Source organism: Schistocerca nitens, chromosome 3, assembly GCF_023898315.1.
Source record: "Schistocerca nitens isolate TAMUIC-IGC-003100 chromosome 3, iqSchNite1.1, whole genome shotgun sequence".
In the NCBI taxonomy this organism is placed as follows: Eukaryota; Metazoa; Arthropoda; class Insecta; order Orthoptera; family Acrididae; genus Schistocerca; species Schistocerca nitens.
The window spans coordinates 192,946,892-192,964,390 of NC_064616.1; the positions used below are offsets into that span (position 1 = coordinate 192,946,892).

Sequence of the window (17,499 nt, forward strand, 5' to 3'; positions counted from 1 at the left end):
TATCCTATTGGTAGTTTCATTTCTGCGCAGATAACATTTATATTTATTTTTCATCTAATGAGAAACATAACTGTAGATTAAGAACTATGGTAACAAAAGTTCTGACAGAATGTAAATAATTTAGTAGTAAAGGGGGCAAATCATCAAATAGTGGAGATGTTGAGTCGTTGACAGGCACACAAAAAGAAAGAAATGCTTTGCTAGCTTTTCGCTACTGTTAACACCTCCCCCCCACCCCACCCCCCCCATCCCCCCCAACACACACACACACACACACACACACACAAAACTGTGCAGCTACAGTGTTGTGCCAGTTGAACCACCAATGCCAGGACTGCAGTTTTGCAGGCAGACTGGGGTGAGTGGGATTTTTTTGGGTGGGGAGGATAGAAGGAGAAAGAATCGGAAGTGAGAGGAGGGGTTGGGGAAGTGTAGTTGATGGCTCAGAGGGAGAGAGAAAATGTGTTGAACAGAGATGTGGGAGGGAGTGGCAGCAAGTCAACAGGATAGGAATGTGACACATGGGCACTAGAGCCAATGAGCTCATGCAGTGCATGACGACGACGATGTGGGGGCATGGATTGGGATGAAGGGACAGGACAGGGGAAGGAAAACTCTTATCTGTGTAGCTCAGAAAAGCTGATGCTGGAGGAAAAGGATCCAGATGGTATGGGTTGTGAATCAGCCATTCAACTCAAACATGTTGTGCTCAGCAGTGTTCTGCCATTGGGTGGTCATCTCTGCTCTTGGCCACAGTGTGGCAGTGGCCATTCATTCTGGTGGACAGCTGGTTGGTGGTCATACCCACATATAATGTTGCGCAGAAATTTCAGAAGAGCTGGTATATGACATGGCTGATTTCATAGGTGGCCTTGTCTCTCATAGGATAGAATAAGCCTGTGAAAGGACTTGAGTAGGATGTTCTGGCTTGGTGGGTGAATCAGGTAGCGATGAGTGGAGTGCTCCACTGCAGCTGGTTCTTGAGTGTGGTGGAAGGATTCGAAGGGTGTAAGGATATGGAGCAAGGAAACTGTTTGTGGATTAGGTTTGGGGGTACTGCCTGTCTGTGAAGGCCTTGTTAGACCTTCAGTGTACTGCACAATGGAATTCTCATCACTCCAGAGAAGTCATCCACATGGGGCCAGGCTAAATTGGAACAATTTTTTTTGTGGAACGGGTGACAGCTGTCATGATGCAGATCCAGGAAGATAGCATGTTGAGCTGAAGAGAACCAGCTGAAGCAGATTGCTGAGAAGATTGTGGAGGAATGAGGAAGGGTGTCTTTGTCCTGCATTCAGATCAAGAAGATATCATCAATGAATCTGAACCAGACAATGAGTTTGAGGCTTTGGAGGCTAGGAAGGTTTCCTCTAGATGGCCCGTAAGCAGACTGGCATTGGTGCCCATGGCCATGCCACAGATTTGTTTATATATCTTCCCCTCAAAGGGTAAGTAGTTGTGTGTGAGCATGAAACTGGTTAGATGTATTACGAATAAGGTAGTGGAGTTTGGGTCAGGACAGTGGTCAATGGCATCAAGGCCATGGGAACAAGAGATGTTGGTCTACAGTGAGACAGCATTAAAGTGACAAGCAGGGATCCACTTGGTAATGTGATGGGGATGGTCAATAGTCAGTGGAGGAATGGGTTTGTACATCTGATATGAGAGGATAGGCTACAAGTAATTGGTTGGAGGTGCTGGTTGACAAGTGACAAAATTCTTTCAGCAGGAGTAGAGTAACCAGCTATGATGGGGTGCCCAGGATTGTCAGGTTTATGAATTTTGAGAAGCATGTCAAAGGATGGTGAGCTGGGGAATACTGAGGTGAGGGGAGAGATAGATTCAGGGGAAAGATCCTGAGACGAAACTAAGGATCTGAGTAGGGATTGGAAGTTGTGTTAGTCTTCTGAGATAGGAAGACTATGCCAGAGCTTGTTTGTGGAACTGTTAGACGGAAGGCAGAAGCCTTCTGCCATGTAGTCTCTGTGATTCTTAGTGACAGTAGTGGGGCCTTTGCCTGCAGGAAGAATGATTAAATCAGGGTCATTATTGAGGTTGCAAATTGTTGCTCTTTCTTCTGCTGAGATGTTTGTTTTCTTGGGAAGGGACCTGCGGAAGGATGGCGAGGCCAAGTTGGAGGTAAGGAATTACTGGAAGGTGAATTGGGGGGTGGTTAGGTGGAGGAGGGGGAGTGTTACAGTTGGATGGTAGTACGAACAGGGAGAGGCATGATTCAGTGTTGGGATGAGATAGGCTTTGGTTGGAAGGACTGGTACCAAAGAAGTGTTTCCACTGTAGGGATCAGGAGGAGTGTAGGTCTTTGACAAGACCAGCATAGTTTACAGAGCGAGGTGGCGCAGTGGTTAGCACACTGGACTCGCATTCGGGAGGACAATGGTTCAATCACGAGGCCGGCCATCCTGATTTAGGTTTTATGTGATTTTCCTAAATTGCTCCAGGCAAATGCTGGGTTAGTTCCTTTGAAAGCGCACGGCCGACTTCCTTCCCTGTCCTTCCGTAATCCAATGAGACCAATGACCTCGCTGTTTGGTCTCTTCCCCCAAACAACCCAACCCAATCCAGCATGAGGAATTTGGGTGTGGGGCTAAAAGTGAGACCTTCAGATAGGACTGAAACTTCATTAGGATTGAAATTTCTGATGGATACGTTGACAACAGTGTTTTGAGTGTGTTTTGGGCTTCATGAAAGGAAGTGAATTGTGTAGGATGTGGAAAATGTCAGCAAGGCAGGGTCTGGGTACTATGAGGGATTGATGTGCGGGCTCACTGGGGGTAGTACAGGTGTTGATGGATAGTGGTGCCATGAGGTGGGTGCAGGATGTCAAGAAATTTAATAATTATTGGAGGTGGGGTCTGAAGTGCTGTCCCATGGGTTGAAGGGCAGGGTTTCAATTTGGGAAATATAGTGTAGGAAGTTGGGATTGCACAGTAACAGTTCCTTGTGAAGGGAGCACAGAAGGTTCTGGGAAGCCTGTGCCATAGAGACTTGTTTCTGTAGTACCAGGTTTGAGAGGGAGAGGTGCTGGTGAAATATGAAGATTTGGAGGTCATTGTGAAAGGAAGGGGTGGAACCAAGAGAAGGGAATTTTTTTGGTTAGGTCATTGAGAGGGGGGGGGGGGGGGGGGGAGGGATTCCATGGCTTAGGCAGCATTTAAGGAACAGGATGTGGCACTGGATTCTAGGGATAGAGAAACTTTTCTGAACTGATGCAGACATATGGCACAGGAGTCCACTTACTTAGGATGGGATGTCAGGGAGGAGGGGGGGGGGGGAGCTGGAGGGAGGAGTGGATGACACGGGAAAGAGACAAATGAAAGAATTAGATCGTTGTAAAGGGAACTATGGATAACAAGGCACAGTTTCAGTAAATGAAAAGGTTGAAAGAAATGGCGTTGAAGACAGTAGCATAGCTCTGCGACATGAGGAAATTAGTTTGCGCATTACACATTAGCTATTGCAGCACACAATGGGCAGAAGGGAGGGAAAGAAGAACAGACATAAAATCATGACAGGAGCAATGTTTTACGAGGGGTGGGTTGATTTGGAGATGAAACATAGTAATTTGCTGCTTGGATAATGTTTAACTAAGATCCGATTGACAGGTGGTTCACAGAACAGCTTGCAGTAGAGTTGAAGTGGTCATGACTGGTGCTTCTGGCTGTCACAAAAGTCATTCACAACCACACTGGCCAGGGCCACTGATGTGTGAATGTAACAAACTTGAGAAGGAAAACAAAGGGAAAGATATGGACAGACAATGTGGGAGAGACAAAGCAGATGTGAATTGTGGGACAGTAACAAATAACTGGTGACTTGAGATCTGAGATGGAAGGGAGCCACTAGGAGATATAAATATGGTAAGGAAAGTTGTGGCAGAATAATTTAGGATTAAGGGTGGCCACTCACTGAATAGTAGAGACATTAAGTTGTCGACAGGCGCACAAAAAAGAATGAAAGTTTTGCTAATTTATGGATGAATCCTTTAATGAGCCATCACTATCTCTCTCACCATTTCTCCAACTCCAACCCCACTATCTCATTCCTTATACATCTAACCAATTACATCGTCACACACAACTTCTCCTTTGAGAGGAGGGTATAAAAACAACTTTCGGCACATCCATGAGCAACCACATGGCACCATCCCACACCGATCTCTTTATGAGCCATCTAGAGGAAACGTTCCAGGCCTCCTAAAATACCAAACCCCCTTGCCTGGTTTGAATATACCGTCATGATCTGGACCAAGGGCCAAGACTCCCTAGCCTCATTCCTCTCAACAGCCTCAACATCACCTCTCCCATCTGCTTCATCTGGTCCTCCTCAGCCCAATATGCCACCTTCTTGTACATCAACATCCCCTTCTCTGATGGCTTTATCCACACCTCTGTCCATATCTAGCCCACTAACTGCATCTTTATTTTGACAACTGTCACCCATTCCACACCAGAAAATCTCTCCCATTTAGCCCGGCCACCCATGGATGGCATATCTGTGATGATGGCAACTCCTTCACCCAGTAAGTTAGACAGTTAGTTAGTTAGTTAGTTAGTTAGTTAGTTACATGTTCCATAGATCATTTAAACAATTCTTTTATCGAAATGATGTGGAACGAGTCAATTTATAGGATATGTAGACATGATTAGTGTTAACATTAATGAAAAAATTATTATTTAAGCCCTACTCACAAAACTAGACTTTTTCTTTTTTTGTGCTGAATGTCTCATGGTGGCCTTCACAAACAGGCACTACCCCCAAACCTCGTCCACAAATGGATTTCCTGTTCCATGTGCTCACACATCCATGGAAATTAGTTTCATAGTGCACAACAAAATGCCGAATTGTACTCTTGACAAATTGATGTACACAAGACATAGTCTATACAAAAATTAAATGGTACACTGTGAAGTGTGATTTATTACTATATTATGAGGTTTTATGTGTGATGTTTAATGTGACATGTGTAAGTTGCTACAGTGTAACTGTGACTTCACTGAAATGTAAACACACAAAAATGATGATGTATGTTGTCCTATATATACAGATCAATAGGAAAGTAACTGTGCTAACAAAATTTTGAATATTCTCTTATGCAGAAACTCATATGCAACTCATAACTTACACAGTTCACTTCAATGTTTTACAAGTATTGTTACTTTCACATTGACACTAGCTATATGACAAGATACATCAGTAATGGTAAAATTTTCATGTTCACACTACATTACAATCTCCACAATTATGCAGTAGGTCATACATAGCAAGCATCACAAGTAAGATATCACAATACAGAGAGAAAAAGCATCTGATGATTGGAATTATTTGGCATAACATGTCTCGCACAAATTAAATAAAATCATGACTGTCGGATATAATGAACCCATTAATTTTTACCATTGTAAGCTTGTTTTACTGTGGATAAAATGAAATTGTAAAAAATCAGACCTAAAATAACCTTGCAGCTCAAAGTAACTTCTAGCTGAACAGGCTATTTTCTTATGTTAAAAATATGGTTCAGATTGTTGTTATTCTTATTGATTATAACATTTAAATAGCAGTTATGCTAAATATTCTCACAAAATATTTGTTATTTTTACATAATTAAAACAAAAAAAATTATTAAATATCGAGGTCGGGTTATGTGAATGAAAACGCTCTGTTGTTGGCTGATGTTCTGGTGACATTGCAGACTAGGAGTATGACAAAGCTATACGTGTGTTATAAGAGCATTAGCTGATGTTACGACGTTTTTACATTTTTTTCTGCAAACAGTTTAGCTGTTTGGTGATGGAAAATGCAATTACAACATTTAAGCAACAACAGAAAGGAATTTTGTGAACACTGATAGTGGAAGCCTTGCGAAAGTTGACGCGCTTATGCTCCACCCATTTACAGCAGAGATGTAAGCAGTAATAGACATTCGTTTTGCTGCTCCCTGCAACATCATTAAAATCGCTCAAAACTAAAGAATTTTAGAACTTTTGCAAATGGGTATATATATATATATATATATATATATATATATATATATATATATATATATATATATATATATATAACAGAGGGAAACATTCCACGTGGAAAAAATATATCTGTAAAGAAAGATGATGAGACTTACCAAACAAAAGCGCTGGCAGGTCGATAGACACACAAACAAACACAAATATATACACAAAATTCAAGCTTTCGCAACAAACTGTTGCCTCATCAGGAAAGAGGGAAGGAGAGGGAAAGACGAAAGGATGTGGGTTTTAAGGGAGAGGGTAAGGAGTCATTCCAATCCCGGGAGCGGAAAGACTTACCTTAGACTTACCCCTAAGGTAAGTCTTTCCGCTCCCGGGATTGGAATGACTCCTTACCCTCTCCCTTAAAACCCACATCCTTTCGTCTTTCCCTCTCCTTCCCTCTTTCCTGATGAGGCAACAGTTTGTTGCGAAAGCTTGAATTTTGTGTATATATTTGTGTTTGTTTGTGTGTCTATCGACCTGCCAGCGCTTTTGTTTGGTAAGTCTCATCATCTTTCTTTATATATATATATATATATATATATATATATATATATATATATATATATATATATAACAACTAGATTGTTATGAGCTCCGACCCAAAGCACAATAAAATTATTCTTGGCAAAAGTTACTGCTGATTTCCTCTGTAATAACACTCAACAGAGAGACTACTGTGTTGTGCAGGCATTCAGTGGCACAACGGACAGCGCATCTGAATGCAGATAAAGGGGTCACACGTTTGAATCCTGTAAGTGTCATATATTTTTAAAAGTGTTACACAAAATACGAAAATAATGTTAGCAAGAACGGATTGCAGCAGCTGTTTCAACTGTGGGATGTATTATATATAGTTTCACATTAGTCTTAGTCTGAGAAATGGACAACAGAGGATAAATGAATTTACTTCGTGAACAAACAATTCACTTTTTTGGAAAGCATTGCTAGTAGTGAAGACATCACCATACGCCAAAGTACAACGAGGTGTAGGACGATGAGGTTATAGGGAAAGATACAAAGCATGTACAACATGCAAGTGACACAAATGTAAAGGCCATGATGTTTGTAAGCGTAAACTAACATTAGCATCTGAAGCAGACTTACTTCACCTTTATGTGACATGATGTAACTGCAAAATTTTAAATAGTAAGGATCCTAGCTGAACAGTACAAAGACAAGAACATTATTTCTAATAAAGTAAAAAGTGTGTTGTCACATTAACTAGAAAATATCTTTCTGAATGTGACATGTGTGAACAGCAATTGCAAATATGAACAGCATTTGCAAATATAAGCACATGTAGACACCAAGGAAAACACAATAATATTCTGTTTCTGATCAGTGTGATAAAGTTTTGTAATTATGATTTGGTTTTTAAATGAGATGACTGTAGAGTCGTTTTGCACATAAATTAAAATATTCTTTCAGGTTAGATTCAAACCAGCAAACTATGGACATCATCTTATTAAATTTGATGGTCCATCGTTCTAACAACTGAGCCACTGAATAATTGAGGTGTAGATGGAAAAGCAATTTCCACTAGGTGTTTAATTTCGTTGAACAACACGATCCTTCACTGTAACAATGGGAGAGCATATCTTGGAGATAAGTTAATGCTAACTTGAAAGTGCAACACATTTCTAATTAAGTTAGTGACTTGTGTGTCAATGTGGTGCCAGGAGTTTTTATAGATGTATTTGTATAGTTCAGTACTACAAAACATTTGCAACCCATTTTCCAAAACAAGACATCACTGTGAATTAGAATTATTACAGTAGGAGCAGCAAGCTAGCCAATGATGTCACATGTGTCACGTGACTCAGATGGAGCATTTTAGTGGGCTTTTGAATTATTTGAATTTGATTTATGTTTTTATAAAATAATTCAAGAGGAATAAAAGCATGCTAGGGGCATAAAATGACATAATTAATCATTTAAGACAATTTCCAGGAAACGGTCAAATACCCTATTGAAACAGTGATGATTGATTGGTGGCTACTGAATCTTGTGTGTTACATAATAATTTTCCTCCATTCCTAGAAATTTCCTTTGATTACAAGAAATTAACCACTGATGCTGTAGCTACAAGAAAGACAAACATCCTGTAAGATGAAACCACAGACAGAATGTGACACTGTATTTTTGTTGTCCTTTTTGGAGTGTCAGCTGCAGAAGAATGCTAGTCATTTCCTGCTGTTGTGAAATTGCTAGAATCAGTAAATGCAACAAAATGTTCTCGCATAACATTGGATACGCTATATGAGTACATCGCACCACATAATACTGTACAAGTGTTTGTTAGGAACAGTGCTTTGGACATGACACTTTGCTATGTATCTTTAAAGGTCATCACTGATAATCATCAGATATATGGTCAGCCCAGCAGGATTCATGGTGTCAGTTCCCTCCAGCACTATTTCAGACATTAGACGAGTTCGCGCCATGTCATGTTGCGGCACTTCTGCATGCTCGGGAGGGGCCCTACATGACATTAGGTAGGTGTACCAGTTTATTTGGCTCTTCAGTGTACATTAGGACATGCTGCATGCAAATGTGCAGGTAACTCCGCAAAAAGTAAACCTGTTATGCTGAAAGACAAGTATCTCAATCCTAACAGGTTTGAGGCTAATCATTTACAAAAAATAAAATAAAAATAAAAATTTAAAAAATAAATAAATAAAAAATAGATGCTAATTTTACCAAACACAGATGTTAATTTTGCAACAAATAGGTGCTACATTTTCAGGTCCCTTAATTAATGGGACACTGAGGACTCTCCAATAAAAGCCTTCAATAATATCACGTACCTGTCTAGACATTCTGCAAGCACGTATTTTGTCAAATAAGCAATGGTGGACAACTGAACCCAAGGCTTTCTACTCTTGTCCTCACTACAGGTGGGTCTCTCTCATTGTCGGATCTGAGTGATCTTCCCTTTCTTTTTAACCTTCCCCAACTTGTCCCACTGTCCTCTCCATTGAATGCACTATTAGTTCTGAAAGCTGGGTATCGCATCCCTTTTGCTTTTACTTTTATGTGTGTCTATTGGTGGCATTTTACATTTTGCATCCTTAACGTAAGTAATGGTCAGCAATTTTGCCTCATAACTGATTAATTTTCTTGACTTAATTTATGTTACATATAATCAATCACGACTTTACTCTGAAGAGCAGAAAGAAAGCAAGAGATTAGATAAGTCTAAACAATTTTTTTAAATATTCATGTGACATACAGTTGAAGCCGCTTTTTGGAAGTTGATAAGAATTTTTATATTTCCAAAATGCTTATGCTGTACCCACATTTAACTCCTTCAGTGTGACAAACCAGTTGCAGCTACAACAATATAATAAGAATAACTTGCCTGACTTTTGATAGATGTGGTAACACAGCTCTTCCTTCAGCAGCAACAAAGCCTTCAGATAACTTCCAACCACTTTGTGGCCTTGCTGGATCCACAGCTTCCAAGGCTACACTGAATTCATCGGTCCATTCAGGGTGAGGAAGATCAATCAGGTCATACAAAAGTTCCAATACTGCTTTCTGCAGGAAAGGAAAAGTATAATCAGTCCCATTAAAATCAACAACATTACAATTTCGAACGTACACACCACAGAATACTCCAAAATAATATTTGTATTATATCACTAATAAAGAACCCAAATAATTTAACCCTTGAGTGGGAGTGAGGCAACAAGCCTTGCCGCAGTGGATACACCGCTTCCCATCAAATCACCGAAGTTAAGCAGTGTCAGACTTGGCCAGCACTTGGATGGGTGACCATCCGGGCCGCCATGCGCTGTTGCCATTTTTCGGGGTGCACTCAGCCTCATGATGCCAATTGAGGTGCTACTCGACCGAACTGTAGTGGCTCCGGTCAAAGAAAACCATCATAACAACCTGGAGAGCGGTGTGCTGACCACACGCCCCTCCTATCCGCATCCTCAGCCAAGGATGACATGGCGGTCGGATGGTCCCGATGGGCCACTTGTGGCCTGAAGACGGAGCGTGTGCTTGAGTGGGAATGCCTGTGTATAAGGTGCGTCAGCCACAAATAAAATTAATTTGCACCATTCTACTGTTGTTTCACAACTGCGATCCCATACATATTTCTTCATTATTGCTTCAGCTAACACTGTGATAAATTGTGTTGCCATACGTCCAAGTGACCAGCAGTAATAAAAAACAAACTGTGAGCTAGGTGAGGAAAAATTTATGATCGCTGCAAGAACATGACCCAGACTATGAGCTAGCAGCACACTCCTACAATGAGGCAGTTATCTATGAGACAATTAGTAATTGAATAAGCAGTTTGTTGGTATCAGATACAACTGTGCTGCTTCGAGTGGGCCATTGCTGTGGAGTGACATCTGCCTGTGGCAACAAAGTGATACAATGAAAGTTTATTTCATTGTTGTTTAAATAAACAGTGCATTAGCTCATACTGTGTAAGTTTATGTCATCATTGTTTAATTCAGCTAAGATTAAACTGTGATTCTGCTCATACAAATTTACCTTGGTAACATAAAGACAGCTATTCTTTACATGTGTACAAAGTCGATGCGCACCTGCCTATCTTAAGAAAAACCGCGTGCCCACTCGAGGGTTAAAGTATCCACTCAACCCGACTATTCTAGCTGAAAATCAGATGTGGAGAAGCAAGTGTGTTGTATAGCTAGCGATATGTGCCAGGTAGCACTGGGAGCTGAGCTAAGGACATGCACTGCCAGTCCGTGATTGTCTCCATATGACTGCTTAACATCATAATAAAAATTCTGAAAATGTGTAATCGTGCAGATTCTTACAAAAATGGTTCAGAAACATGTAAAGGTAATTAACCCAGAGTTTGAAATTTATCCAATCAATAATTTTCAGAAGTATTGATGCTTTACAAAAATAATACATATGCTGAGATTTGTAGCTATAAAGCTGAGATCTTAATAGTACATGTGGTTGGGTACAAAACCATATTATGGAAGTTTCTGCAGTGTTACCTTCACCAGTTTTCAAGGTTCTTCACGTAACTGTAAGTTTTGGCCTATAATATAGTAAAATTTAACAAATTATCTACCATTACATGTTGTTGTTGTTGTTGTTGTTGCTGTTGCCGTCTTGTGTCCAGGACTGGTTTGCTGCAGCTCTCCATGCTACTCTAACCTGTGCAAGCCTCTTCATCTCCGAGTAACTACTGCAACCTACATCCTTCTCAATCTGTTTACTGTCTTCATCTCTTGGTCTCCCTCTACAATTTTTACCCTCCACACTTCCCTCTAGTACTAAACTGGTGATCCCCTGATGCCTCAGAATATGTCCTACCAACCAATCCCTTCTACTAGTTACATTGTGCCACAAATTCCTCTTCTACCCAATTCTATCCAGTACCTCCTCATTAGCTATGTAATCTACCCATCTAATCTTCAGTATTCTTCTGTAACACCACATTTCAAAAGCCTGTATTGTCTTCTTGTCTAAACAGTTTATTGTCCATGTTTCACTTCCATACATGACTACACTCCAGAAAAATACTTTCTGAAAAGACTTCCTGACACCTAAATCAATACTCGATGTTAACACATTCCTCTCCTTCAGAAACAATTTTCTTGCCATAGTCAGTCTACATTTTACATCTCCTCTCTTCTTTGGCCATCATCAGTTATTTTGCTGCCCAAATAGCAAAGCTCATCTGTCTCATTTCCTAATCCAGTTCCCTCAGCATCACCTGATTTAATTCAACGACATTCCATTATCCTTGTTTTGCTTTTGTTGGTGTTCATCTTATATCCACCTTTCAAGACACTGTTCTTTCTGTTCAACTGCTCTTCCAAGTCCTTTGCTGTGTCTGACATCATTACAATGTCATCAGCAAACCTCAAAGTTTTTATTTCTTCTCCATGGATTCCTACCCCAAATTTTTCTTTTGTTTCCTGAATTTTTCTTTTGTTTCCTTCACTGCTTGCTCATTATACAGATTGAATAACATGAGGGATAAGCTACAACCCTGTCTCACTCTCTTCTCAACCAATGCTTCCCTTTCTTACCCCTAACCTCTTATAACTGCCTTCTGATTTCTGTACAAATTGTAAATAGCCCTTCGCTCCCTGTATTTTACCCCTGCCACCTTTAGAACTGGAAAGAAAGTATTCCAGTCAACATTGTCAAAAGCTTTCTCTAAGTCTATGCATGCTATAAACATAGGTTTGCCTTTCCTTAAACTATCTTCTATGAGAAGGTGTAGGGTTAGTATTGCCTCATGTGTTCCTACATTTCTCCGGAATCCAAACTGATCTTCCACGAAGTCAGCTTCTACTAGTTTTTCCATTTGTCTGTAAAGAATGTGTGTTAGTATTTTGCAACCTTGACTTCTTCAACTGATAGTTCGATAATTTTCACACCTATCAGCACCTGTTTTCTTTGGAATTGTAATTATTATATTCTTCTTGAAGTTTGAGGGTATTTCACCTGTCTCATACATCTTGCTCACTAGATGGAAGAGTTCTGTCATGGCTGACTCTCCAATGCTATCAGTAGTTCTAATTGAATGTTATCTATTCCTGAAGCCTTGTTTCAGCTTAGGTCTTTCAGTGCTCTGTCAAATTCTTCACGCAGTATCGTATCTCCCATCTCATATTTATCTATGTCCTCTTCCATTTCCATAATACTGCCCTCAAGTACATCTGCCTTGTGTAGACCCTCTACATACTACTAATTCCCTTCAGTTTCCCTTCTTTGCTTAGGACTGGTTTTCCATCTGAGCTCTTGATATTCATACATATGGTTCTCTTTTCTCCAAAGATCTCTCTAATTTTTCTGTACGCGGCATCTATCTTACCCTTATTGATATAACTCAGAAGTCAGAAGCACTATACTCTGGCTATAAAATGGTAAAGATGTACCAAATTTTAAGTGAAGCAATGTGTTACTAAGTGGTACAGTGGTGACAGAAAGCGGAGTTCAATACTCACAATATATTTAAAAAATTGTACTAGCAGTGTTTATTGGAAAACAGAATCAAAATTTAAACAGAACACTCTTAAAACATTTATTTATTGTAAGAAAAACAGGAAGCAGATATAACCCCACCTGGGAGAGTTACTGGAAATTTAATGTTGCGAGTCAGTGCTTTTCATGCTCAGAGTTGCATCTGCCGGCAATCAAGAACCAAGTGTTCCATTTGGGGTCAGTGTCAGTTAGTCTGCAATCGGTATTCAGTCAAGTGTTTAATTTGGGGTCAGTTTCAGTTAGTCTGCAGTCGGTATTCAGTCAGTCAGTTCCAACCTCATGATGCATTCACTTGAGATGGTAGTTGCAACTGTGAGTGCTGGCCTAGGATGGCTGCATACGGTAAACTGTTAAATTATTACAACTTAGTTTTGGTGTGGGCTACAGCGGGCTAAGGCCGATGTTGTTTTGTCTTGCTGGTTAAATCAAATCAAATCAAAGTTATCCCGAGAGAGAATACAGATGTACTTCAGGAGTTTGTGTGCACCATAAATAATCAAAGTCTAAGTGGTAAGTGAAGCATTAGACTTTCCATTTCCATGTGGTCAAAACTCTGACTAGTCTGGCCAGTGTGTAATACAGACAAAAAACTGTAGTTTTGAAAAAGATTTCGAATCTGAATTCTGCCAGGTATTGGGGAAAGAATACAAATAAATTGACAGTTAATAAGTTAGCATTATCAAGTAACAGTTCTTTTTCAGCTATGGAGAGCTGGGAATGTCACCAAGCAGAATGTGTTTAAGACCAATTTCGGGTTACCTATCTTTGTAATTTATAGGCCCTTGCTGTGTGGGTGGACAATATATTAGGGAAAAAATACTGAAAAACTACTTAAACCAATCTGCCAACCAACACAACATCAACATACACCAAATTTCACTGGAAATTCCATCTGAGTATGGTATTTTCAGTCATTTTCTGAGTGTCTTCACATAGGTTGGTGTCCTGTGTTGTACAAGGACATGACCACTGCCCACCATGAAGCTGAATGCTGCCTTGTGGCTTTACAGGCATGTGACACAGTAAGAAAACTAAATAAGCAGAGCAAGGATGAATGGAAATCATTCTAGCAATGTACATGCTGTAAACCGGACGTCAACTACCACAAGAACACTTGGAAAGGTCGAAAGTGGTTAAATGACAGTGAAACCAGGAGTAGGTGACAAGGTGTTGGATGTTGGTTGGTTGGTTTGTTTAAGAGAGGGGGTGGGGGGGGGGGGGGGTGAGGGGTAAGGGACCAAACTGCATGGTCATTGGTCCCTTGTTCCTATAAAACAAGGGGTAGAATAAAACAAAAGACAGGCACAGCGCAATACTGTAAAGAAGGAAAAACCAAGAAGAACAAAGGAAAGGCAATGAACACTAAAAGGAACAAAAGAGGGCAAGAAAGCAACAGAGACGTAAGAAACAGAAGAGAGTAAAACAAGAAAGCAGATTACAGCAGGCTGACCGATCACGAGAATAAAAAGGAGAAGCCAGCCATGATGCAACACATTAAAACTTCCATCCCAAAAGCACTGGAGTGGAGGACACAGAGGGACAAAGAACATGCACTAAAACTCAGATCACATGATAAAACCCACCCTCACAAATAAAACACAAAACTAAAGTTGCTGTTGAGGCATTGTCACCCAACACCGAAGGTAGGGTGCTGGAGAAGTTAAAAGCCCGCCGCAGAGTGACTACAAGTGAGCAGTCCAGCAAGAGGTCAGCACCTGTCATTTGGGAGCCACAGCGACACTAAGGTGGGTCCTCGCGACGGAAGAGATAACCATGCATGAGCCACATACGGCCAATGCAGAGTCGACAAAGGACAACTGATTCCCAGAGAGACCCCGTAGGGAAGACTTCGACACATTCGCAGTCTCCTTAACAGCACGCAATTTATTCTGCGTACTGTTATGCCACTCTACCTCCCAAAGCCAAAAAACCTTGTGGTGTAAGACAGAACGCAGGTCAGTTTCAGAGAGGGCAAACCCCAGAAGCGGTTTCCACATAGCCTGTTTGGCCAGCCTGTCAGCATGTTCATTGCCTGGGATTCTGACGTGTCGTGGGGTCCACTCAAACACCAAGGAACGACTGGACCGTTCCAGGGCATAGATGGACTCCTGGATGGTCGCTACCAAAGGATGGCGGGGACAGCACTGGTCGATATCTTGTAAGCTGCTCAGTGAGTCAGTACAGAGGAGAAACGACTCGCCAGAGCATTAACGGATGTAGTCAAGTGCTCGAGATATGGCCACCAGCTCTGCAAGGAATACACTGTAGCCATCGGGTAAGGAATGCTGTTCGATATGGCCGCCGTGAACATAGGTGAAGCCAATGTGACCATCAGCCGTCGAGCCATCGGTGTAAACCACTTCAGAGCCGTGAAACATTTCAAGAATCGAGAGGAACTGTCAGAGGAGAGCCGCAGGGTTAACAAAGCCCTTCGGGCCACGCAAAAGGTCCAGTTGAAGCTTCAGCGTAGGGCTACACCATGGAGGTGTGCGCGAATGGACCTCAAGAAGAGGTGGTAAAAGGAAAGACTCCAATTCAAACAGAAAGGAGCGGACGCACACCGCAATCATAAGCCCTGACCTAGGCCGCCTATGCGGGAGGTGAACCACCATGGTTGGGAAAAGAATCTGGTAATTAGAATGTTCAGGATAGCTACGAATGTGTGCAACATAACTGGCAAGCAGTTGTGCACATCTGATCTTCAATGGAGGGACTCCAGCCTCCACCAGTACGCTGGTCACCGGGCTCATCCTAAAAGCTCATCACTAGTCTAACTTCACAATGGTGCAGTGGGTCGAGAAAACGCAACGCTGAGGGCACCGCTGAACCATAAATCACACTCCCATAGTCAAGGCGGGATTGAACAAGGGCTCTGTAGAGCTGCAGCAGTGTAGAGCGATCTGCACCCCAGTTGGTGTTGCTCAGGCAGCGGAGGGCATTGAGGTGCTGCCAGCACTTCCGCTTAAGCTGACGAAGGTAAGTCAATTGGGCGTCAAAAACCAGTCCTAAGAAACGATACGTCTCCACTACAGTGAGTGGATCATCATGAAGGTAAAGTTCTGGTTCCGGATGAACGGTACGATGCCAAAAAAAGTGCACAACACACGACTTTGCAACCGATAACTGGAAACCGTGGGCTAGAGCCCATGACTATGCCTGCTGGATGGCTCCCTGTAGGTGCTGCTCAGCAACACCAGTACTAGTGGAGCAGTACGAAATGCACAAGTCATATGCACACAGAGAAGGTGAGACAGACAGTCCTACAGCTGCTGCTAGACCGTTAATGGGCACTAAAAAAGAGAGATACACTCAATACAGAACCCTTCAGGACCCCATTCTCCTGGATATGGGGGGGGGGGGGGGGGGGGGAGAACTATGGGAGGTACCAACTTGAACATGTAAAGTGCAAAGCGACAGGAAATTTTGGATAGAAATCGGGAGCGAGCCTCAGACCCAACCCATATAATGTGGCAAGGATATGTCGTTGCAAAAGACGGCAACCAGGTGTTGCCATCTGGAAAAGGCTGTTCAGATGGCAGACTCGGGGGACACAAGATTATCAGTGGTAGAGTGACCCTGGCGGAAGCCGCCCTGACATGGAGCCAGTAGGCCACGTGACTCCAGGACCCAACCCAATCGCCGACACACCATACATTCCAGCAGCTTACAAAGAACGTTGGTGAGACTGATGGGCCAATAGCTATCCACATCAAGCGGGTTTTTACTGGGTTTGAGCACCGGTATGATGCGCCACTGCAATGGAAAGATACCATCGAACCAGATCCAGTTGAAGATGACAAGGAGATGTCACTTGTAGTCGGATGAGAGATGTTTAATCATCTGACTGTGGATCCGATCTGGCCCAGGAGCTGTGTCGGGGCAATGTGCAAGGGCACTGAGGAGATCCCACTCTGTAAATGGGGCATTATAGGATTCACTGTGCCATGTAACATACGAGAGGACTTTCCCTTCTAGCAGCTGTTTGAGGGTGCAAGAGGCTGGGGGGTAATTCTCCGAAGCAGAGGCTTGTGCATTGTGCTCAGCAAAGTGCTCGGCAATTGCATTTGCGTCGGTAGATAACAAATCATTTATGCTAACATTGGGAACACCTGTTGGGGTCTGGTACCCATAAAGACGTTTGATCTTTGCCCAAACTTGGGAAGTTGACGTATGGCTCCCAATGTTCGAGACCCCAAACTTGGGAAGTTGACGTATGGCTCCCAATGGTCGAGACATATCTCTCCCAACACTCCTGCTTCTGTTGTTCGATACGTTGGCAAATGCAGGCATGGAGCCATTTAAAGGCTATGAGGTGCTCCAGGGAAGGGTGCCGCTTATGCCACTGTAGAGCTCGCCAAAGCTCCTTAATTACTTCAGCGACTGCCAAGGGACTGTCTTTCGCCGGGGGCACCCTAAAGAGCGAGAGATCGCGTTTTCTGCCACAGAAACCATTGTTGTAGTCACCTGCTCAACC

The 17,499-nt window shown here is 42.1% G+C and overlaps 1 protein-coding gene across 1 annotated transcript in view; it reads right to left on the reverse strand.

Moving 5' to 3' along the window:
* The window catches only part of LOC126248137 (rapamycin-insensitive companion of mTOR), a 275,241-nt gene that overhangs the window by 173,602 nt on the left and 84,140 nt on the right, over window positions 1–17,499 (reverse strand). Inside the window, exon 8 of the mRNA XM_049948829.1 lies at window positions 9,391–9,569. Coding sequence (XP_049804786.1) covers window positions 9,391–9,569 — 179 coding nt within the window. The remainder of the gene's footprint in view (window positions 1–9,390; window positions 9,570–17,499) is intronic.